General features: G+C 42.7%; 1 protein-coding gene across 5 annotated transcripts in view; it reads left to right on the top strand.

Annotated features, from left to right (window-relative positions):
- The window catches only part of LOC138953758 (atlastin-like), a 29652-nt gene extending 14704 nt beyond the window's left edge, over positions 1 to 14948 (top strand). For 2 of the 5 annotated variants that reach the window (XM_070325652.1, XM_070325655.1), the window contains 3 exons: positions 100 to 246; positions 1494 to 1778; positions 13859 to 14948. In XM_070325652.1, coding sequence (XP_070181753.1) covers positions 100 to 246; positions 1494 to 1778; positions 13859 to 13948 — 522 coding nt within the window. In that variant the 3' untranslated portion in view covers positions 13949 to 14948. Of the gene's footprint in view, positions 1 to 99; positions 247 to 1493; positions 1779 to 12314; positions 12361 to 13858 lie in introns of all 5 variants that reach the window. The other 3 variants (XM_070325656.1, XM_070325657.1, XM_070325653.1) reach the window with 3 other exon arrangements.
- Positions 14949 to 24787: the final 9839 nt, after the last annotated feature.

The following is a 24787-nucleotide window of genomic DNA, read 5'->3' as shown; positions in this document are numbered from 1 at the left end:
AACCAATCACAGAATCTGTTACATTCTAAACCCATCTTGATAGAATTACAATATTATTAGTCAAGACTTGTAGAATCAATTTATGATGATGTATGACAGGTGTGTGGCGGAGAGAAGCCGTACCTGCACCCTGACCGCCTGGAGCAGGATCACGCGCGGTGCTTGGAGCGCTGCATGGATCTCTTCCACAACACCAGGAAGATGGGCGGCCCCGAGTTCAGCCGAGCCTATGAGGAGCAGTTACAAGTCAGTGTCTTAGTCACAGACAATTTTTGTTCAGTGCCTGAAGTTGCAGTCAGTGATTAATGTTCTAGTCCAAGAAAAAAACTTAAAAAATCAGAATGGTAAGGTAGCAGAAGTGGAATGTTCCAGTACCTTACCTTTCTTGTCTTTTGATTATTTGTTTTTGGAAAGTTAGCTACAGTGGAGTCCGGGTACAACGAATCTCAAGGGAGATACATTTTAGTTCGTTATATCAGTAATTCGCTGTAGAGTTTTCAACCCTAAATGGCCTTAAGACAAGTTTTCCCACTCACCTTCCATTGATCGTCCCATCGATCTTTCCTTGGAGAGTACAATCTCTGCATGTTTTCAACAGCTTCATAATATAATCCATAGAGGCATAGTTCAAATGTTCACTTTACTGTCACAATTTTAGAAGTAAAATTTAAAAAGTCGTGTAAAAGCATGTACATGTACATTCTGATCAATCTCCGATTTCATGGTGTCCACCAGTTCTGGTGCATGTACTACCCTGGCCAAGTTTCCTCTCAAGACATCAAATAGACCTCCCCATAGGTTAAACTCGGTCACTGACCCGAAATGGGAACCACCTCTCATAGCTAAAACTGGGTCAATGACCCCTGGGAAGAAGGTCAGTGTCTCTAAACAAGGCCACCCAGGCCTCACATGCTGTGGCTGTTCCATGCACCTCCCGCTGTTTGTTCAGAGTTCGCTCATCACGCGATGTGCACTTGTGTTAGTGTATTTTTGTGTATTTTTGTCTTTGGAGACAATTATTGACATCAGTTCGTTGTAGCCTTGTGACTTTTAGAGACAAAACGGCTCTTGGGCGATGAAAACGTGTTTGTTATAAGAGGGGTTCGTTATGCAAATGAGTTCAAAAGGTTCGTTGTAGCCGGAAAGTAACAAGTAAGAAATAGAAGGCTGTCTGCCGGGAAATCAATGGCAGTTCGTTAAAAGCGGGATTTCGTTATACCCAGGTTCGTGTTAGCTGGACTCCACTGTATCTCTTGGATTCCAAGTAAAAAGATGTTGGTCGGATGGAACATAATTGTAGGTCTTGGGAGGTTCTATTCAAGGCATGATTGAACTCACAGCTTAATTTCAGCATTTACTGTTTGTTTGTTCTTGATAATGGGAGAATGTTCTGCCATGGTCTTTGAACTGTCACTCGTAAAACTGTTTATGAAGATTCTCTTGCTTCTTCTCTCTACAAACCCAAAACGTTGACATCGTGTTTTGCATAACAGGAAGAAGTGGAGACGCTGTACGACAACTACAAGAAACACAACGAGGGCAAGAACCTGTTCTCCGCCGCCCGCACCCCAGCCGTGCTCTTCTCCGTGATGGTGATCTTCTACGTTCTGTCGGCCGCCCTGGGCATTATCGGCCTGGAGTCGCTGGCCAACCTGGCCAACCTGGGCATGTTTGTCTTCCTCATCCTGATGGTCACCTGGTTCTACATCCGCTACAGCGGTGAGCACAGACAGCTAGCCATGCACATCGACCAGCTGGCCGAGGTCCTGTGGGACAATGTGAGTCTTGGGGGGGGGTGTTGTTTGCTTGTGGATGATGAGTGTGAATGATGGTCGTCGTTTGGACAAGGGAAGGTTTGCTTTGCGACCAACACAAATCTGAGGAAATGTAGATCTTGAAAGGAAGGGAATGGTAAAATGGAGGTAAATTCACAGATGCTGTGACCATAAAAAAAACAGTGTTGAAGGGTCCTGACAACACACTCTCTCTCTCTCTCTCTCTCTCTCTCTCTCTCTCGGTCTCTCTCTCTCTCTCTCTCTCTCTCTCTCTCTCTCTCTCCCTCTCTCTCTCCCTCTCTCCCTCCCTCTCTCTCCTCCACCTTAATTGCATAAACACATGCACCCCCACAAACACACACAGAAACAAACTGTCTCTGACTTGACCAACCCCTGCTGATTCTCACCTGACCTCAAGTCCTTGATTAGTTGCCCGACGTGTATGTTACATGGAGCGTCAAACACAACGTGCTACAACTCTTTGTACACAGGCACTCTCATCTCTCTGGGACTGAAGTTTTCCACCGCTGAATATTCATACGCCTTCTCAAAATTGACTCCATCCATGCTCACTTTCTTGAGGTCAAGTTTGAAATTCCGTTTAAAGAGTCTGCAAACATCCGCTAAAGGTCAAAGAATTCAAATTTGATACACATCAGGACTGAACATGTAGATTTTGGATTAAAGTTGCGAAGAATAGTTAAACCAGACCTGGGAACCCATACCATTTCTCCATATTTTGTACGTATGATTCATGGGTGAAACTTTTGCCAACTTTTGCCAACTAAAATTGGTTAAATAAGGAATTCCTTATTTTGAAAATCTTTGGGGGGGGGAAAAAAAAAAAATTCTTTTTTTGCCAGCGATCCGATCCGTATTTCTCCTAACAGTGACCGGACATCGCTGAGTCTTTGTTTCACTGGGCGCGCGAATTATTGGACTACAGCTTGGCATTTGTTTCATTGTTTAATGTGCAAATTTGTGTGTTTGATATACCAGGAGAGGCCTACTTTTACCCTTAAAAGCCTGATTTTTCGTTATCTTCCAGGGGGCGTTGTCCCTGCACCCCACCAGGGCCTGAACGGCCCCTGGACCCCGGCCTCATTTTCCTTATTTTCAATTCTGATCAGTTTCACCCATGATGATTGTCTAGAATATGAGCAGTACGGTCAGTGGTAAAAAATAACGACGAGGACAATTCCTAGACTCCTTTTATTCACAAGCTCATCCCAAAGCCGATCCAGTATTTTGACACATGCTTAAATTTTTTGTCAGTAAACATTGAAAGATACGTTTGTTTTAAATGTATTGGTAAACTTAATTAACGGTGCGACGGACGTGTGTGAAACATGTTTGAATCATGGATTTTCAAATGCTGTGTGGAGTACGATCATTTTTCTGAAAATACACCAATTTTCCTTGAAAATACTTCAAGTGCAAAACAGGGGTTCCCAGGTCTGTTAAACAAAATTAGCTTTTTTTTTCTTTTTTTCGTTTTTGTGTGTGTGCAAAATTTAAAAAAAAAAGGTGTTTGCACTCCTTTGTACGGTACTACGAAACTTTGTTACATGTAAAGAAATGAATTAATGTACTGAAGTTGAAAAATATGAATTGCACATTGCTGAAAAAGTATTTCCAAGAGAATTATGAGAAGTTGTTTGTTTCCTTTGTGTGTATCGATACGCATATCGAACCACATTTTACTTTTCCCCCAGCATGAAACAAAAGGCATGTGGTGCAGCAGATATTTTCATTGAGTGAAACTTTGGGATATCTTGCCAACATAATGATGTATATTAACACTTTTTTTCTATTAGTACTCTTTCTTTTTATCGCAGTCATAAGACTCACATATCTGTTAGGAAGCGCTACCGTTGCTGAGCTTTGGTTCGGTTTTGTGTGTTGCATGTAGTTGACTTGTTTTTACTTTGTGGGAGGGTGCCGATGTTATATTTTGTAAACACGGTATTTATGCTTGAACGAGAATGCAGGTGAACTTTCTAGTCCTGTCAAAACAGGTTGTTTACCATGCTGATTTAGTGTGAGTTCGTGGCGTTCGTTCGGATTAAGTGCGTCGGCGCTTTTTGATGTACGTCATAAGAGAATGTCGCTAGTTTAGTCCATGCACGGCTCGTATAATGTAGTTGTATCGTGTTCGGTCTGGAATATTCTCGAGATTGAGTATTTACTATATATACCAGCGCGATTTGAAAAGAAAAAAGCTTCTATTTGAGTTCTGCTACGTTGTGCAGTTGTATGTATTGAATGCTGAATAAATCCTCGAACTCAATTTGACGAGTTGTTTTCTGCTGCTGCGAAGACGGGCGACGTAGAATAAAAGAACACAACTATACGACGTTTGAGAACTTGTGGCAATCTCAAGTGTCGTGTAACAATTGGGGGCCAAGCCAAGGATCTACGTTTAACGCCAAGGGTTTTCCAGCGTCAAGACAGTCACAGGAGGTAGACATCAATCGGGTGTATCCTGAGGGATCAGTATTGAGACTACGGAACCGTGGATTCGGTGTGACTGTGGGAAGAGTTTGGTAATCGCCGCAGCTCGATACGGTGAGCGACGCCGGAGTGTATCGGGATTACAGAGGTTAGCTGCCGTTTGGACGAGACGGACTTCGTCGCGGAGCTAGTGCATTAATACTACGAAATACGACTGGGGTACGTCGTGTACGTATCGTGAGCAGAGTGCGCCGTCACGTTAGACGAGGAGGGTGGCAGCCTGCGTCTACGAAGGTGAACAGCGACGAGAGAAGCATCGGAGGTGCAGTAGAGACTGTGTTCTTTTAGAAGACTACATTCGTCTACGTTCGTGGCTGTGAAAGAATACAGACGAACGCACCGGAAAAGACCAGAATGGCTGAATTCTGGGCAAAAGGAGTTGAACTGGGACTGAAAGGCAAGCAGCTGACGGAGTTCGTCGAGTCCCAGACACAACTGCTAGCGCAGCGTGAAGAAAGACAAGCGCAGCGTGAGCGTGAAGAAAGACAAGCGCAGCGAGAAGAAAAAGAAAGACAAGCGCAGCGTGAGCGGGAAGAAAGACAAGCGCAGCGTGAGCGTGAAGAAAGACGAGCGCAGCGTGAAGAAAAAGAAAGAGAAGCACAGCGTGAAGAAAGACAAGCGCAGCGTGAAGAAAAGCAAATGGAGCTGAAACGCTTAGAGCTCCAGATAGAAATGGAGACCAAGCGCTTAGAGCTTCAGACAGAAATGGTGCGTGTTCAAACTGAGCACGAGGCACCACGCCAAAGAGATAACCAGCAGCAAATGCTACACAGGGCACCGAAACTTCCAGCATTCGCTGACGGGAAGGACCAGATCGACTGCTACCTTGCAAGATTCGAGAGGTTCGCTGAGAGTGCTAGATGGCAGCGCGACGACTGGGCGATTCAACTCAGCGCACATTTGACTGGGGCAGCACTTGAGGTCTACACTAGACTCTCAAACGATGACGCCAGAGACTATGATGTACTGAAGGAAGCTCTGTTGCGTTGCTACAACTTCACTGAAAGGGGCTACCGTCAACGCTTCCGCGAATGCCAGCCATTGTTTGGAGAGACACCGAGCCAGTTTGTGGAGCGCCTGTCGTCATACCTGCAGAAGTGGGTGGAGTTATCAGGTGAAGAGCAGTCATACGAGAGTCTGCGGGACTTGATCGTGAAGGAGCAGTTCCTTAATGCATGCCCGAAGGACCTGGCGACCCGCTTGGAAGAGCAAAAACTGCGGGGTTTGAAGGACATTACTGATGCTGCTGAGCGTTATCTCATTGCTCATGGAAGGACCCTGGGGACGTCAAAGTCATCAAAACCTTTCCAGAAGAGCGGGAACCAGGGAAACCAACCTGCCAAGGGACAAACTGAGTCCGCACCATCATCCAATGAAGGGCAGAACATAACGTGTTTCCTTTGCAATGCCAAGGGCCACCGAGTCGCCAACTGTCCCCAAAAGAAAAATAACGGACATGTCAATGACAAAGCGCAAGAACATCGACGGAGATATTACGACAACAAGAGGCAAACGAGTGGCTCGAACCAACAAGTATGTGCGAGCAGCGTCATACTTCCAAGGGCTGCCGAGCAAGTGGCTACACCATCGGACGTGGAAGAATGTATATCTGATGGCCAGCTTCTACTCGCCAATGGCAGGTCAATCTCTGTCGTCGCCAGCGCAGCTGTGTCAGTGTCGAACATGCCCGTGTCGAAGGGATTTGTTGAGAAGCAGGAAGTGACTGTTCTCAGAGATTCGGGCTGCAATGGAGTCATTGTCAAAGAGGATCTGGTGCCAACAGAGAAGTTCACTGGTGACTTCAAGTGGACGCTCATGGCTGACAGCAAATGCGTGAAGGCACCAGTGGTAAAAATCCAGATCGATACTCCATACTTCACCGGAGAAGTTGAGGCCGTCTGCCTGAAGAAGCCCTTGTACGATCTACTAATTGGGAACATTGGGGGTGCGAGACGTCCTGATGACCCTGATTTCGAATGGAGAATGGGCTCAGCTCAGCCTGCTGCTGAGGAGGAAGACCCACTGCCATTCGCGAATGAAGATGTCAGCGAACTGTTACGAGATGACAGAGCAACTGTGCATCGCCGCGACCAGCCGCAGGTTGTAAGCGCTGTGACGACCAGAGCCCAGGCGAAGAAGGACAAAACAACTACGCCACTCAGGGTCACCAACAGTTCTGCTACTGCTGTCGTGGACAGGGATCGGCTGATTCAGCTACAGGAAGCTGATTTGACCTTGACAAAGTACAGGAGTCGTCCTGTCAAGGAGATGACTAAGGGCGAAGGCACTGTGCACTTTGAAGTAAAGGCCAAGATCCTGTACAGAGTGTTCCAGCACCCGAGAGTCAACGGTGGGAAGCCATTACGTCAAGTTCTGGTGCCTCAACCACTTAGGCGCCAGGTGATGGAGGTGGCCCACGACTCTATTATGGGAGGTCACCTGGGTGTCAAGAAGACATCGGACAGAATCCAGGCTGCGTTTTACTGGCCAGGAATGCATGCAGATGTGACTCGATTCTGCCGATCGTGCGATATTTGCCAGAAAACCATACCTCGAGGAAGGGTCCCGAAAGTGCCGTTGCAGAAGATGCCTTTGATCGACCGACCTTTCAAGAGGGTGGCCATTGACCTCATCGGCGAGATCAAACCGCCAAGTGAAGCGGGTCATCGTTGGGTACTGACCCTGGTAGACTATGCAACCAGGTACCCAGAAGCCGTGCCTCTGAAGAAAATTGACACCGAGACTGTTGCCGAGGCACTTGTGGACAGTTTCAGCAGAATTGGGGTTCCTGAAGAGATCCTCACAGACCTGGGGACACAGTTTGTCTCTGAATGCATGGAAGAGGTCAACAGGCTGCTGAGCATTCGTCACTTGACTACGACACCCTATCACCCGATGTGCAATGGGCTGGTCGAAAAATTCAATGCGACGCTGAAGTCCACGCTGAAGAAACTATGCAGTGAGCAGCCAAGGCAGTGGCATCGCTACATCAATGCCTTGCTGTTTGCATACAGGGAGGTGCCACAAGAGTCCACTGGATTCTCCCCGTTCGAGCTGATGTACGGGCGGACCGTGAGAGGCCCGATGCAGATACTAAAGGAATTGTGGACGAAAGATGTGGACACACCTGAAGTGAAGAACAGTTACCAGTACGTGTTCGAGTTGCGAGAGAAACTGGAGGAGACTCTCGAGATTGCGAGAGAAAACTTGAGAAAGTCTCAGGATAGTGGAAAGCACTACTACGACCGCAAAGCCGTAAACAGGAAGTTTACACCAGGAAACAAAGTGCTGATACTGCTTCCCACTGATCACAACAAACTACTGATGCAGTGGAAAGGCCCATACGAGGTTGAGGCCGTGGTAGGGATCAACGACTACAAGGTGAATGTCGGCAAGAAGTCCAAGATCTACCACGCTAACCTCCTGAAACTGTATGTGGAGAGACCTCCGGAAGCAGTACAGGTCGCAGCAAGTGCGGAAGAACCAGCCGAACTAGACGAGTTCGATGGTGAGGAACTACTGGAGTTGGGAGACCTCCACAAGAAAGAGGGAGTGGATGACGTCAAGTTAGGACCTGACCTGACGGAAGACCAGCAGAAGGAGCTGCATGATTTTATGGGCGACTTCACCCATAGGTTCTCTGATGTTCCAGGCTCTACGTCCTTGGTCGAACATGAAGTCCACCTCACATCTGACGTTCCTGTTCGCTCAAAACCATACCCTATCCCGTTTCAGGCTCGGGAATCCTTGAAGAAGGACATTGACAGCATGTTGAAGATGGGGGTCATCCGTGAGTCATCATCCCCTTACTCATCTCCCGTTGTTGTGGTCAAGAAGAAAGACGGCACAAACAGGGTATGCATTGACTTCAGGAAAGTCAATAAGATCACCGTGTTTGACCCTGAACCAATGCCGACGGCAACTGATCTATTCCGACAGTTAACTGGCAGTAAGATCTTCTCGAAGATCGATCTCAGCAAGGGATATTGGCAGATTCCTGTGCGCGAAGAGGACATACCAAAGACTGCCTTTGCAACTCCAGACGGAACGTATGAGTGCCTGCGGATGCCTTTTGGCATGGTGAACAGTGGTGCTACCCTTACGAGGGGAATGCGAAAAATGCTCAAAGGAATGAAGAATGTTGTGTACTACTGGGATGATCTGCTAGTCCACACGGAGACCTTTGCGGAGCATCTGGAGACTTTGAGGGAACTGTTTTCCCGCCTGACAAAAGCCAATCTGACCGTGAGACCCAGCAAGTGCATTTTGGGGACCGACAACGTTGACTTCATAGGTCATTCACTGAAGGAAGGTCAAAAGGGGCTTTTGTTGGAAAACGTCACCAAGATCCTCAATGCGCCACGTCCTGAAACCAAGAAGCAGGTGCGATCCTTCCTTGGATTGGCTGGGTACTACAGAGAGTTCATTCCAAACTTCGCCGCCATAACGGCGCCTTTGTCGGACATGACCCGAAAAGGATGCCCCAACCGAATACTCTGGGGACCAGCTCAGGAGAAGGCATACCAGACCGTGCGCGACCTGATGTCACGAGACCCGGTGCTACGCCTTCCTGATACTGCCAAAGAGTTCATCTTGCGTACAGACGCATCGGACGAAGGGATCGGCGCCATGCTGATGCAAGAACATGGAGGTAAACCGTTTCCGGTCAGCTATGCCAGCAAGAAGCTGTCAGGAGCCGAGAAGAACTACTCGACCATGGAGAAAGAGTGTTTAGCCATCGTGTGGGGAATCAAGAAATTTGAACTCTACCTCCAAGGGGTGAAATTCGTGCTTCAGACTGATCACAAACCCCTCACCTACCTGAACTCTGCGAAGTTTGTGAATAATCGTATCATGAGGTGGGTGATGTACTTGCAGAACTTTGATATGCGAGTGGAATCGATCAAAGGTTCAGACAATGTTGGAGCAGATTTTCTCAGCCGAGTATGTGAGTAAAACTGTGTTCATTCTCCAACAGACTAATGTACATACCTGGATTTCAATCTGTATATGTATACATAGTATGTGTACAGGTAGCGTTTCAATGATTGAAAGAAATTAGGTAAATTTCTTCTGGTGTTGGGGGTAATGTTAGGAAGCGCTACCGTTGCTGAGCTTTGGTTCGGTTTTGTGTGTTGCATGTAGTTGACTTGTTTTTACTTTGTGGGAGGGTGCCGATGTTATATTTTGTAAACACGGTATTTATGCTTGAACGAGAATGCAGGTGAACTTTCTAGTCCTGTCAAAACAGGTTGTTTACCATGCTGATTTAGTGTGAGTTCGTGGCGTTCGTTCGGATTAAGTGCGTCGGCGCTTTTTGATGTACGTCATAAGAGAATGTCGCTAGTTTAGTCCATGCACGGCTCGTATAATGTAGTTGTATCGTGTTCGGTCTGGAATATTCTCGAGATTGAGTATTTACTATATATGCCAGCGCGATTTGAAAAGAAAAAAGCTTCTATTTGAGTTCTGCTACGTTGTGCAGTTGTATGTATTGAATGCTGAATAAATCCTCGAACTCAATTTGACGAGTTGTTTTCTGCTGCTGCGAAGACGGGCGACGTAGAATAAAAGAACACAACTATACGACGTTTGAGAACTTGTGGCAATCTCAAGTGTCGTGTAACAATATCTAACTTATATAGCTCGTTTCTGTGTGTCTGTCTGTTGATGACTAAAGCAGACCTGTTTACTCTTACGGAATGGGCGAAAGTTTTACGGATTTAAGATCGTTTTTCCGCTTGTCCGCGCACTGCTTGAAGTCTTCTGCAATTTGGCGCGATTTAGAGAAAAAAATATTTGTGATGTTTTCGGTAAAAAGTCGCGATAGTTTTCTCAGTATTAAGACGTCTTTCGTCCATTTTCGGTTAGAACGGTGTCTTCTTCCGGGACTTTGGTTACACGTGTTGCCTGTCGGTGTCCTTTTGCAAAATGCCTCTAAAAAGAAAGGAACAAGACCGACACCGACACGAAACTGACAGTCATTTCTCGATCACTCATGGTGGGAAGAATGATTGTGAACGGCACGTGCAGTCCAACGTGCACAAGAAGGCAAAGTCGAGTGTTGGTGACACACAGAGAGCCAAAAGATCAGCAGCCCTCTTTCGTTCACTTTTTTCTTTCTATTTGCTTTCTCCAAAAACTACATCTCAAATATACAATGACGCTATCATGTAATGTAGAATTAAGTTTATCATTTCTTTGCACACAGCAAATTATGAAAAAAAGAGTGTGTTTCATTGCTTTAGAGCGAGTTTCTGGCTTTAAAAAAAATCTTCCTCATGAAGTGGAAAATCTTCCTCATTTTCCTTCAAATCTTCCTCATGGGTCAATATAAGGGTAAACAGGTCTGCTAAAGGCTCCGAAATGGCTGCACCGACTGGGATGGGAATTTCAGGTTATGTTCTTTGCCACTCAAGTCGTGTCATAGGGTACTTTTGGAAAACCAAACCTGAACGGAGTCGTTAAAAACAGCGAATAACAGTAGATATCAAATGAGCCATCGAGGATCCCTCCAATCTGGGCTGGCAAAACTTGGCTCATGTCTCCTTACTATGTCGTCAATTGATTATGCCACTGTCTTTCTCTGCGTCATGATTTTTGTGGCGTCATTGTCAAGTGCTAAGCTTCAGCTGGACAAGTCTCCGTCACTCAAGGCTAGCCAAGAATATGACTGTCCTTCCCTGAGCGTGTTCGTGTCTGTGTACAGTGTGTGTTTTTGTGTGCGTGCGTGCATGCATGTCAGTGTGTCTGATTTTATGTATAAACCAGCATGGGAGAAAGAGTATTTGCATGGTTCTTTATCTGTGTGTCTGCTGCTTCTTTTTACATTTAGTCAAGTTTTGACTAAATGTTTTAACATAGAGGGGGGAATCGAGACGAGGGTCGTGGTGTATGTGTGTCTGTCTGTCTGTCTGTCTGTGTGTGTGTGTAGAGCGATTCAGACTAAACTACTGGGCCGATCTGTATGAAATTTGACATGAGAGTTCCTGGGTATGATATCCCCGGACGTTTTTTTCATTTTTTCGATAAATACCTTTGATGACGTCATATCCGGCTTTTTGTAAAAGTTGAGGCGGCACTGTCACACCCTCATTTTTCCGGGGTTTGGTATTGCATTTGGTGGCTTAAAAACTAATGAGTGAGTTTGGTCATTAAAAATCGGAAACTTGTAATTAAAATTATTTTTTTATTAAACGATCCAAAAACAATTTCATCTTATTCTTCGTCATTTTCTGATTCCAAAAACATATACATATGTTATATTTGGATTAAAAACAAGCTCTGAAAATTAAAAATATAAAAATTATGATCAAAATTAAATTTCCGAAATCGTTTTAAAAACTATTTCATCTTATTCCTTGTCGGTTCCTGATTCCAAAAACATATAGATATGATATGTTTGGATTAAAAACACGCTCAGAAAGTTAAAACGAAGAGAGGTACAGTAAAGCGTGCTAGTATGAAGCACAGCGCAATCGCTACCGCGCCAAACAGGCTCGTCACTTTCACTGCCTTTTGCACTAGCGGCGGACTACGTTCAGTTTCATTCTGTGAGTTCCACAGCTTGACTAAATGTAGTAATTTCGCCTTACGCGACTTGTTTTATTTATGTCTGTCTGTCTGTCCCTTTGTCTGGAATGCTAAAGTGCGAGCGCGCAAGTACTTGTGTTCGTGTTTACGTGTGTGTGCAGGCGAGTGTGTGTGTGTGTGTGGGGGGGGGTTGGTGCGTGCGCTTTCGTACGCGTGTGTGTGTGTGTGTGCTTGCGTGTTTGCAGGCGTGCATGTGTTTGTCAGTATATCTGTGAGTGGGTGTGTTTGTATATGCAAGGGATTTTCTTTGCGAGTGATTGTGTGTGTGTGTGTGTGTGTGTAATAAGACACATGACATAACGGGTACAGCTAGTCATATATATATATTACATTGCACTAATTTTAATTCTGCTAGTGTCAGTGACGTCTGTATCACTAGCAGGGTCTTGTGAATTAACTGAAGATTCTGATTTCTCTCTTGACTGTTCAAAGCATTCCAATAATTCTAAGAGCCATATCCAGTAACATTTATTCTTCGGTGAGAATTTTCAGAATTGTTTGATTTTGGTATTTCAGTTGCCACTTCTTGCAAAAAGTGCATGTCATTTCTATTTACTTGTTAATTTCATTTCTGCCTCAAGATTGATTGTTGCTAGAGTAATTTTGCATTAATGATAGACATTTGAATTTAAGGACAAACAACTGCAAGTATTTAAAGATAGTACACTGAAGACGTCATTTTAGAAAGATTTTAAAAAGTCCAAGGGACATTCGCTGTACTGTAATTTAGAAACACCTGCAATGATTTGCTCAAAACTGCTGCGAAACTATGCCAAATAATTAAATGAATTTTAATCAGCGAGCGGTTTGCTTCGCCCAGCTCTCCTGTGTCATTAGTTAGTCCTCATAGTCGTAGATACCCATTCATCATAGCAGATTAAGACCGTTGGATTGAGGAAGTCAAGCCTACAGTCTAGCAAACTCATGCATATTCCATGCCATACAGGGCTAAAATGCGTCGCATAATGTAAACAAACACACAGTCCCTTTGAGAATATTACGGTCTGAAATGACTACCAAACACAGCATTCAGATTTGACTAATAGAACGCTCAAACACTGATTTTAAGACCTTCCTCGTGTGTGTTATCTTTTCAACACCCAAAACGAACTTTGTAGCTCTCAGCTCAATTTCAAATCTGTATCTCTAGGAATAGCGCATGAAATACTCAGGGGTGAAAGGTAGGACACAAATTATGACTAGCGCAAAAAGGCGTCACAATGAGATTTACAATCTGGGATTCCCACTCAAAACACAGCCGTTTTTTATATGAGTAAATCAGCGCTAAAACGTTTATTTGAAGGTATTCCTGGTGTGTGGTCACATAATTACAACCCCCAACCTGAACTGTTTAGCTCTTTGGGCGATGAGAGACAGTTTTCTCGTTAGACATTATCACTTTAATGCAGTGTTTGTGGAACAATTTGTTGTTGAAAATGCATCGATGCACCTTTTTAAATCTGTTGGAAAGTATTGTATTCATTTTGGTAACACTACCGCAGCCTGTTAAAACTGAAGACAGTTTTCCACATTGACTAAATATTTTCCACTGAATGAAAAAATCTTGCTGCTTTTGTTTTGAATGTCATTTTTGGGTTTGGTTGTGTAACAGGCTCTGAATGCTTGAGAGTTGACAGTCTCTCTTCCATAGTCGATCAATCCTGTTGATTTGTATGTGACTTTGTCACAGTTTTTTTTGCATGAGTTTGGGTTTTATATTTAAATGAAATAATTCATTTTAAATAAACCCTGCTTGTAAAAGTTCTGGTAATTTGAGAATGTAGACAGCCTCAGCTTTTCACTGGTAGGAAGCCACCCGAAATGTTCAGCAATGGAATAATAAAGTAAATAAAATTAAATTAAATATTCCAACGTGATTTGTAATACATTGTATGTGCAATTTGTAAATTATTTGCTGTGTCCTCACTTTCAACCTTAATCCATGCATGGAATGAGCCAGATTTTCTGTGTTTCAGATGCTGTCCCAAGTGTATGCGAAGCTAGCGGAGCAGGGGGTGAAACAGGCCATACAGCAACAAACACGCACCCAGAAAAAACGTGCCTAGTTACAGCAACAACTTCACAACTGCCCATCCTGTGTGTGATTAGACTAATTCGGTGATTGGTGTGTGCTGTGTGTAGATGTTTTCAGAGACGACCAATAGACTATTCCATTGAACAAGTTGGGAGTTGAAATCCACCCTTCGCAATAAACTGAAAAAGACTAATGACAATATTGTGCTATGTCAGAAAACATTAAAATAAAATGTAAAAACTTGACACATTGGTGTTTGGTTACTAACAAAACAAAACAAACAAAACCTTGCTTAATACACCCTTTCGGAGTCTCAGGCGAGAGCAAATCTCGCGTCGCGAGACAATCCGCGCATTGCATGCTGGGATTGCAAATTGTACCAAACACGAGGTCTTCAGAAGAGGTACATTGCCGATTGCGTTCAAGTTTTCCCTCGTAAGCTCTTATCTCTTTGATATTTCTCTGGTTCTTGTCCCACGATAGTCACTGCTCTTTGTGTACGCTACACTGCAGAGTGTTTGGTACAACGGAGCGCCCCCTGCCGCCAAAAATGTGACTAGCCACGCATGCGCACTCGAAACTCCGAAGGGGTGTATTGTGGTCACATATTGGTATCATAAAAAAAATTTTGTTTTGTTCAAGGTTCGCCTTTTCAGGTAGCTAATGAAATGGATGACATTCCAATTGTTGTTCTAGTCCCATAGTCACTGGTCATTTCTTGTCCTACCTGGTTCACACTTTGATACAGGTTAAGAGACATCGTCCTTTCAGCAGGATGGTCGGAGGCAATTTTCACAATTAGGTTTTGGATTTTGCAGTTGTTAGGAGCATAGTGTCAGATTATGCATGTGCACCCAAAATAACACCCAATCAGCCATCTGCGACCCCCCGCGGGTTAGGGGGAAGAATTTACCCGATGCTCCCCAGCATGTCGTAAGAGGCGACTAACGGAATCTGTTTCTCTTTTTACCCTTGTTAAGTGTTTCTTGTATAGAATATAGTCAATTTTTGTAAAGATTTTAGTCAAGCAGTATGTAAGAAATGTTAAGTCCTTTGTACTGGAAACTTGCATTCTCCCAGTAAGGTAATACATTGTACTACATTGCAAGCCCCTGGAGCAAATTTTTGATTAGTGCTTTTGTGAACAAGAAACAATTGACAAGTGGCTCTATCCCATCTCCCCCACGATATAACCTTCGTGGTTGAAAACGACGTTAAACGCCAAATAAAGAAAGAAAGCCATCTGCGACACACACACATACTCATAGAATACCCTGCCTGTGGATTTGATGCAGGTAGAAGGAAAGCCTGGGAGAATTCAGGGTCAATATTATTTGGCTGAATCAACTCCGATAATGAGATGTGGATATAATGTTGAACAGTTGAATTGGGGTGGAGCTCATTTGAAGAGTATGCTGCAAGAGTTTGTGATGCGTATAGCATTAGCTTAAACTTGTAGATTTCTACATGAAATGATGCTTGTAACAACTGTGAAAGCCTGCTTGGGTTTGGCGGTTTCAGTCCCGTCCGTGAGAAGTGAAGTGTTGGGATTTCAACTCTCAAGTTAGTCAGGTTTTAGGGCCCAAGAGTTTCCAAAACCCTCAGTTTCCTTCCGTGTGAATTGTGTGCGTGTGTAAGTAGAGAGTGAACAAACTCTTCCGGACTTTTCCATATCCTGCCAGGAGTGAGGACTTTTGTAAATGAAAATGATTTCAGTCCGTCATTTTGCAGCAGTACTGGTTTGTGCATGAAAGTAGATGCTGCAAATGAGCGCATGTTTTGCTTAAGATTTTCGTCTCTTCTGTCAATGTATGTGATAATGGAAGATTCACTTAGAAAAACAACAGCCATCATTTCGTTTGATGCAGAGTACTTTTCCGTTTCTTTTTCAAGTATGGGGATGAAGAAAGTGTTTCAGATATGAGAATACTGCCTAGTTTCTCTGCAGGCTAGATTTGTGAGCGGTTAAGGGTGTTCATAGTTATTGATACAAGAGGCACAGTCCATGCATGTTGAGTGCTAGTGAACACTACAGAAAAAATGGAGTGTGCTTTTATCTCTCAATTATAACACAACAGGTGAACTTGAGCTTACGCAGAGAAATAGCTGAAATGCGGATGGTGAATGGTTGCTGTACATACTTCCATGTTCATGTGTTGTGAATCGTTTTCATGCTTTGATATTTGTAATCAGAAATTTGCCTTTATGTACTTGGCATCAACTCCAGAACAGTGCATTTTCCCTGTGGCATTAGACACAGACTGAACAGGTAATACTCTTAACAGTGTTATCTGTCATATGATATGAGCGTTGATGCGTTGAGCTGTCGTTATGCGCCATACATGGCCCAGCTCATCCGGCTTCAGCGTGTTTTTATATCGGAGTGATCCTTCTCCTAGACTGGTGGCTTTACAGGGCTGTCGAGTCCAGTCTACCCGGCTATTTGGCCATAGCTGGCTGGTTTGTTTATCTGAGGTGACCTTCCCCAGGGCTAGAACTTAAAATGCGGCTCTTGTTCGCATGATGCTCCCGTCATTGGACACCTGGGGTATTTCTTGAGTGTAACAGTGCCACCTGTTACCCCGCCCCCTCCTGTTGGAAGCACCGCCAGTTGGTCCGCGACTGCTTATTCGTCCTGGCAAGCCTGGCTTATTTCGCAGCTAACCTCCATATCTGAAGGCCATCACACTATCCGCCACCTGTGAACGCGCCTGGTTGGGGGTGGTCGCCCCTACAGGTAACAGTGTTATGATTATGTTAGCATCTGCCCGGGCCTCAGACACAAGCAGGTCTGTGTGCTTTTATGCATTTGTGGCTTCAGTCTCAAAGTTCTTGATGCATCCAGTGGGTAGTTTGTCCTCATCTTGCGATTCATGTATAGTTTAATCTGTTAGTGTTCTGATGTAAGTCCAGCAGTAGATAGGTTAAGCCTATTTTAACATACTGGAAACTGGTAATCTTCCAGTAGGTATTAATTTAGTTTTACTAAAGCCTGCTGGGACACAAGTAATGGGTTAGTGCATTTGTAAACAGGAATCGCTTGACAAGTGGCCCCCTTCATCCCCCCCTTCCTCGTCCTGATATGGCTCTGCGTAGTCGGCTGGACGTTAAGCAACAAATAAACAAACAAACAAACAAAAGTTTGTCCTCAAGCGCTTCTTGGACAGTAGTTTGGGATTAGATATATCTTGGAGCCCTTTCTTTGGCCTTGGTTTCAATTCTTTAGGAAAGCTGGTTGGTAAATATGCTTATAAGTATTAAAATGTTGTTGTTTAGCTTTAGTTCTGCTTTTTTTCTTGCCTTGCTGACAGGTGTGGGGGGTATTGTCTCATGAGAATTGTGCAGTATTTCACAATTATGGAAGTGGCCAGTAGCTTAGTGAAGGCATGTTTGCGTGTACAGCTACACTGTAGTAGAGTGCACAGATTTTTCTCCGGTCCCTTACTCTAACAGGTTTGTTACCTGGTGTTATCACATTAATGCCAGATTGTCTTATGCAGCATGATGGCACTTGAACTTGTACTTACTTTATTTAGACAGATCTCCACCCTGCTAGATTTGCACCTTTAAATCAAGCTCCTGATTTGACTGAAATTGCACTCATAGTATTAAGAATTCTGTCTCTGTCAGCAAAAAACAAGTACAGCTTTTCCACTAAACTTTATTTGAAGCCTTGTGATTTGAGAGTGGTGAGGAAAACGCCCGTGGAATATGAAACAAATTTTTTTCTGCTTCCTCTGATAAGTTACTTTTTACCTTGACGTAGTATATACACAGTAATGTTCAATTATGATAATAATGCTGTGTTTCCTTTGAGTCAAAATTTCACTGGTGGCATGACATTGTACATAACTCTTGCTCTGTCCAGCTGAAGTACTGTGTACATTTCACGTCTGTATAGAATTGCGTAAAACTGTAGAATTGTGTGAGTGTCGAACGCCTGCTCAACGTGTTGCTATGATGACCGACTTGTGTGCCTCATATCAATGTCTGGCTTTGTTGTGATATTGTAGCTATGGAGTTTAATTTGACATTTTCTTTGCACTTTTACACAATAAGTGGAACACCCCTGTTAGGATATATAAAAGTCTGAGAAATACAAGTCTTGAAAGGCAAGGAGTCTTAAAATGGAGGTAAAGTTACAGATGTTATGAACAGAGAATCTGAGAAATTACCGTTTTAGATTAAAGGAAAGAGGTCTGGGGGGGGGTGTAACTGTAGTACCCTCCTTGTTAGATAGATGAGTCAACCTGAAATGTGCAGTTATTGCCCAGCAGTTTCTTTGTTAGATCACAGCCGGAGTGCGTTTGCACCTGTATGCTTGGTGCAGGAGTACCATTTGGTTGTCATGAATCAACGAAGGCTTGTTTTCTATTGCACTGACCATATCTTAAAAGATCTAATATGGCCTCTAAATTCGCTGCATTATAGGAACCAAATCAGATGTAACATTTACAAGAGAATGCAAGTGGCAGGGAATCTGTTAACTTAAACTTCCTTAGTGATATAGCTTGTGTGTGCATGAAATGTGCATTGGAAAGATAACTGTACAGATTGCTTGAAATACTTTCTTACTGTTTCTACGGCCATTCGATCTCTCTAAAATGGTTATTTGTAAATTGCTTCTGTACATATGTACAAAATGATACACAAGTCCGCCTGTGCTGGTCTTTTCTATTCATTGTTCCAGTTACCATTGTCTGTTTTTTGTCCAGTGTATGAATTTCTTCTGACTGAATTCAGAGTTTGTTACATGTTTATGTCCCTGTTAGTGTTGTTTATGTGTGATAAGTAGAATAGATTATATACTCAGGTTGAGGACAATTTGGTTTACATTTCTTTGAACCCAGTTTTTGTTCTTGTTTAAACCAAATGGAACTAAAACAGAAACAGCAAAAGTTTTGAGGCAGGAGTTCTTTATTCTTCAAAAAGTGCCAACAGACAAGGCTGCAAACTGAAACTAATTTTAACACATTTTGAAACATAAGTGTTACCAAATTTGCATTGGATATTCAAGAAGTTTATGTGTGTTTGAATGATGTGTGAGAGAAAGAGTTAGGGTGCTAACAAATGGGTAGCATCTAAGTAATTGAATGCCTGGTATTGTGTGGAAAGATGAACACCCTGTTATGACACAAACATTTAGAAGCATGCCTGCCTTTTTTGGGCATCCCTTTTTTTTTGTTTTTATTTGTATTTATTTACTGTAGTGGAAGTTATTTACTCAGTTCCCCCTCCCTAGTATTTAGGGTTTGGTTGCAAGAGTTTATAGGCTGTGGTTTGTTAATTTTTGTGAGTATGTCATACGTAACCTTGCGCTGCAGTTTATTAGACTGCGAGAGATTTATTTTTTGGGAGACGGTGTAACAAGCATTCCAGGATCAATTTTGAAATACGGTATAAGCAAATGTGCTCCAACTGATAACACTCTGATATACCATTGCTTTGAAATATTTTTGTGATTTTTATCAACTGCGATCCTTGGTTCATTGTGTTACTTGATGAAGTATGTTGTTTGTAAGATGACAGTGTAATTAATCTTAATTGTAACATGAATGTAACGTGTAACATCTGTTGTACTCGGCTTCAAAATACAACACAAGAAATGAATGTGTAAAGTGAAGTGAAAAAAGCTTTGGTGACAGTGGAACTCAGTTTGAAAGTGATATAGCTGCACTTATGTTTTTCTCTATCTCTCCCCAAACCACCACCACCACCTCCACCCTCCTTTTGTGTGTGTACCCTCACCTAACAAATTACACTGCCCTGTTCTATCCTATGTTTTTTTAAATTTAATTAACATTAAAAGCTCCTATCTTCTTTCTTTTAATGTAATTACACATTTTTTGTTTGAATGTTGTTTGTAATTACAAATGTTTTGTTTGAATTTCTATCCCTGATTTGGTGTTTGGTTTCAAGGAGTTCAGCTGTTTTTGATTTGGTGTTTTGTTTGAAGAAGTTATGCAATAAATAAGGAATCTGCACATGTTTCCAGATGCAAAGGCATTGATTTTGCCTGAATTACACTGAGATTACTAAATCAAAATTTGAGAGCGGATGTCAAACCCTAATAAAAGATGAGTTCCTGAAGGAAAAAAGGAAAGATCGTAGGCATTTTTCTCTGGTCTTCTTTGTTTTTCCCTTTTTTGTCTAATTTTGTTCAAACTGTCACTTTCAATTTTGGCTTATGGATACTCTTAATGCATTTGTCTGTGTAACTTTGCGCTTTCTTACTGAGATAAATACCTTTTAAAAGATATTGAAATTGCATGTGTGTATCTGCGCACTTTAGGACCATTCTCACAACATATATTACACTGTCTTTGAAATCATGTTTGTCCATTCTAACAGTCCTTTGCAGACAAATTTGTCTGTGGTGTAAGATGTCAATTGTCATGTAATCCATTTTTGTGGTGGTGCTATCATTATGTGTGAGTTTGATGTCCAAATGATGGAGAATACGGCATAGCCCCAGCCTAGTACAGCGGTATCTGCAATGAAAAGTCCCTATGATGAGGGGTCACCTCTGAGTAAAGCGAGAGGTTGCGAGTTCGACCCTTGGTCAGGGCGTTAGCAATTTTCTCCCCCCTTTCCTAACCTAGGTGGTGGGTTCAAGTGCTAGTCTTTCGGATGAGATGAAAAACCGAGGTCCCTTAGTGTACACTACATTGGGGTGTGCACGTTAAAGATCCCACGATTGACAAAAGAGTCTTTCCTGGCAAAATTGTATAGGCATAGATAAAAATGTCCACCAAAATACCCGTGTGACTTAGAATAATAGGCCGTGAAAAGTAGGATATGCGCCGAAATGGCTGCGATCTGCTGGCCGATGTGAATGCGTGATGTATTGTGTAAATAAATTCGATCTCACACGGCATAAATAAATCCCCGCGCCTTGAATATGTGCGCGATATGAATTGCATTAAAAAAAATATATAAAAATAAAACAAATCCCTGTGCTTAGAGCTGTACCCACGGAATACGCGCGATATAAGCCTCATATTGATTGATTGATAAGGACATATTCTCTTGTCCCTTAGCTATTTATCTTGACCAAAATATACCTGTCATGAAAGGCTACCTGCAATAAAGGGACAGTCGTGGCTGGTCCCAAGGGTGTCCTTTTATGGCAGGTTCCACTGTACTCACAGAAAGGACTCTCATGCAGTGGTGCCCGTAATGTCAGACCTCTCCCATGAGAGGACACCTCAAAAGAAGGGGACACCACTTTTTTTGTCTTCTTCTATGAATGTGATGGAAGTGTCCCTCTCATACGAATCCACTTGCAATGTAGATACACTTTTGACAGTTTCGGGAGTGTTCTTTCATAATGGGTACCACTGTGCTAAAGCCACCATCGATTAATCTTTTGGTATGAGGATGATCTTTTCATGGGTCAGACTGCCGTTTTCTATCATATGTACATTGGGTTCACAGCCTTGCGACTTTCATTTTTCATTTGTATCTGCCATATTGATTCAAGGGTATGGTGTAATTTCCTGACTTCCATGAAGGAAAACTAAATGAAGAGTTGGTTGTTGTAATGACAAGAAGGGGTAAGATGTTTGATATTCCAGGTAGGAACATGTGGAGAAAGCAATTATTGTACTGCCTGTGAAGGATCATTTCACTGACATAGAAAAAGGTACAGTTTTATGTTTATTTAAGAAAATAATGACCCAAGTTAATAAGCAGATAATAAGATAAGCAGATAATGAGTGTAATGGTCTTATCATATGTTGGGAAAACATGTAAATACATGTATGACTCATTGTGATACCATGTACATTGTACTCAGAATCACTTTTGTATCTGCATGAGAATAAGCATATTGGCATTGTAAGATGGAGTCGGTAAAGCGTACGTTTATTCTCTAGAAAACTGAGAGGCAAAAAGACAAAAGAACAGAAGGTTGTCAGATTCAGTTACATAATTTTTAGCAACAAGAACAAATATTATTCACATGTATGTATTAAGACATCAAATGATCAGTGCATGTAGAAATGTTTGGTTTTTTAATGAACAGGCTCGTTAGGAATAGGCACAATGTCTCCGTTGTATCACTCACCACAATGTCACACTCCATGACATGGCACCTGCATGTAACAATGTGTCAACGAGAATGTTCCATTTCAATGATATTAAGTAGTACAATATGTAGATCCATGTGTCCATCTTTGTTACAAGTACATGTATGTGTTTCCTACTCATTTGCTTCTTGCTTTGTCACGTTTTACGGTTGAAGATATTTCATAGGGAGAAAACACATGAATTTCAGAAGGCTGACATTCATCAGCCATTACGAGAAAGGAACCTAGTGGTAAAAATATTTTTGTGTCAAATTTGAGAAGGAGAAACACTTGAAAAAAGGAGAGAAGTAGAACTTTGTTTCATGATTTGAGAACAGAAACGTGGCAAGGAGACATTTCCAAAAGACGTGGATCTCATTTTACTTTTTGCCAGCAGTTTCATGCATTCATCAAGAGATTTTTACAAAAGTCCCGAACATTTTTGGCTCATAATTCAGGGTTTGACAAATCTCGGCTCACAATAAAATGGTACTGTACCTTGGTTTCAGACAAGTCGCAGATTTGTCTATGTTTTGACTTTGTAAAAATTGAGCAGCATGTATCTTCTATGCAAGCAGCACTGGCCTGTGGCGAATTGTCCGTCACGGTTCAGTTGATAAATGGCTGGTGTTTTTCGTCTTCTGGTTCATGGTTGAGTGATGAGCGATTCTCGCAGTTGTGTTTACCTGTTGTTAAAGATGAAATTGAAATTTCTAGTCTCCCCCTATTTGATAGCGTTCCTTGAAATAAAATTGATATTTTTAATTTTTGGATTGTGTTCAGTTGCTGTTTTGTGAGTGTAAGCAACCCGCTGCTCTCTCTCTCTCTCTCCCTCTTTCTCTCTCTCTCTCTCTCTCTCTCTCTCTCTCTCTCTCTCTCTCTCTCTCTCTCTCTCTCTAATTCTCTTTCTACCTCAGATACACACACACATTCACCTATATCCTTGCGAACACTGAAAGGTATCTTTCACTTTGAAAATCGACAGTCAACTGTAACATAAAATTTCAAGCCCAAACTTTATGCAATCAATCAATTTTACACGTGACACATTTTCTGAACGTACACATGTTAACAGAAAAGTGATAAATTATGAAAGGAGATCACAGTGTATTCATCCTGACACAGCTAGACACACACTTGTGTGCTGGTAGCTGCATGCAGCAGACAGATTATCACAGCAAATATGTCAGACTGGACATATACTTTACCACACAAAATCAATCGAGTTCAAACAAAAACCACAACCGTCTCCATTTGACACAAGTTTACCATCAGGTACTTGTACAAATATTTTCTTCTGTTGTCAAGAGTCAATCAATAACATGATTCCAAAAGAATCACAGCCAACATGGGTTTTTTAAATGTTGACAAAGCCTCCACAGACCATTTGTTCATGGCCATAGATCTTCAAGGAACTGTTCACTTCCACAGATAAAGGCTTCAGTGTATGGGCCATCTAGATCTGAGACTCAGGCCAACACGGGGTCTTGCAGGTTTCTTTCTTTGGACTTTTATTACAAATATTTTAGCTCCAAGGGTTCAATCACATAGCAGTATTTTGCCCATCAGGCATGGAACGTGTTTACTAGTTTGGATTCAAAGGTCATTTTGAGATTATTCCGTATATCCCAGGTCCCATGCCTGATCCCAGATCCGTACAATGCCGTGTTATGTTTACCATCGTATATCCCAGGTCCCATGCCTGATCCCAGATCCGTACAATGCCGTGTTATGTTTACCACCGTATATCCCAGGTCCCATGCCTGATCCCAGATCCGTACAATGCCGTGTTATGTTTACCATCGTATATCCCAGGTCCCATGCCTGATCCCAGATCCGTACAATGCCATGTTATTTGTTTACCACCGTATAAACCTGGGGCAACCAAGGCGGTCACGGACGGGGCTAAGTTTCAACTCCCTTTTCTCAGTTTCCACAGGACCATGTCTGTCAAAACCTGTACATGCAGGCAGCAAAGGTGTACACACGCCCCCTTCCGTGTAATACGAGGTCCACACAACCTTCTCGTCTCTTCACTATTGTCTCTTTCTGAGTGTCCGAAAGACAAAATCCTGCACACGGCCAAGCCTGTCGTAAATATTTCAGGGTTTGTAGCCATTAGCTTAACTCTGGAAGCCCACATCATGATCATGTCCATGGTCGCTGTGCACTGTTTTCCTCTAAATCATGGTCCAAGCTTACACAGGTTCTCAACACCAACACTTCCCATCTGCCACCGTAAAACGTTTGTCCTTAATTGAGCCAGAAGCCGATTTCGCGAACATTCGATGCCAAAGCTAAGTGCAACCAGCTTTGTGAAGCCGTCGACTTCGCCCAATAGACCCTATCGGTATTCCAAGCTCTCGTGATTTCTCGCAAACTTCAGAGCATAGTAAAGCATGCGGTACAGCGATCTCGTGCGAGCTGCCCAAGCCAAAGTTCGAAGTTCTCCCGATGTTCAAAGCATAACAAAGAGCGTGTCTCGCGAGAGCTGCTCAGATACCGAAAAGAGATATCTCTGAATTGCAAAGATAGCACAATTCTCTTTGCAAATATGAAAATTTTATTCATTTTCCTTTCATTTGATATATAAATTTCTATATTTCATTTAGAATATGACCCCAGATAGCCAGCCACTCAGCAAGTATGCACCAACAGCACTGTAAAATATGCCCTAAAAACCCCGAACAAGAGTAAAACAGACGGTCAGGCAGACAAACGATCGGAACTTCAAGATTTAAAATTAAGAAAAGTTAATTATCGCAGTAAATCACAGTGCTATACAACAAGATTAATCGTTT

This window comes from Littorina saxatilis, linkage group LG17 (genome assembly GCF_037325665.1).
Source record: "Littorina saxatilis isolate snail1 linkage group LG17, US_GU_Lsax_2.0, whole genome shotgun sequence".
Taxonomy (NCBI): Eukaryota; Metazoa; Mollusca; class Gastropoda; order Littorinimorpha; family Littorinidae; genus Littorina; species Littorina saxatilis.
This window is presented reverse-complemented; position numbering and strand designations above follow the sequence as displayed.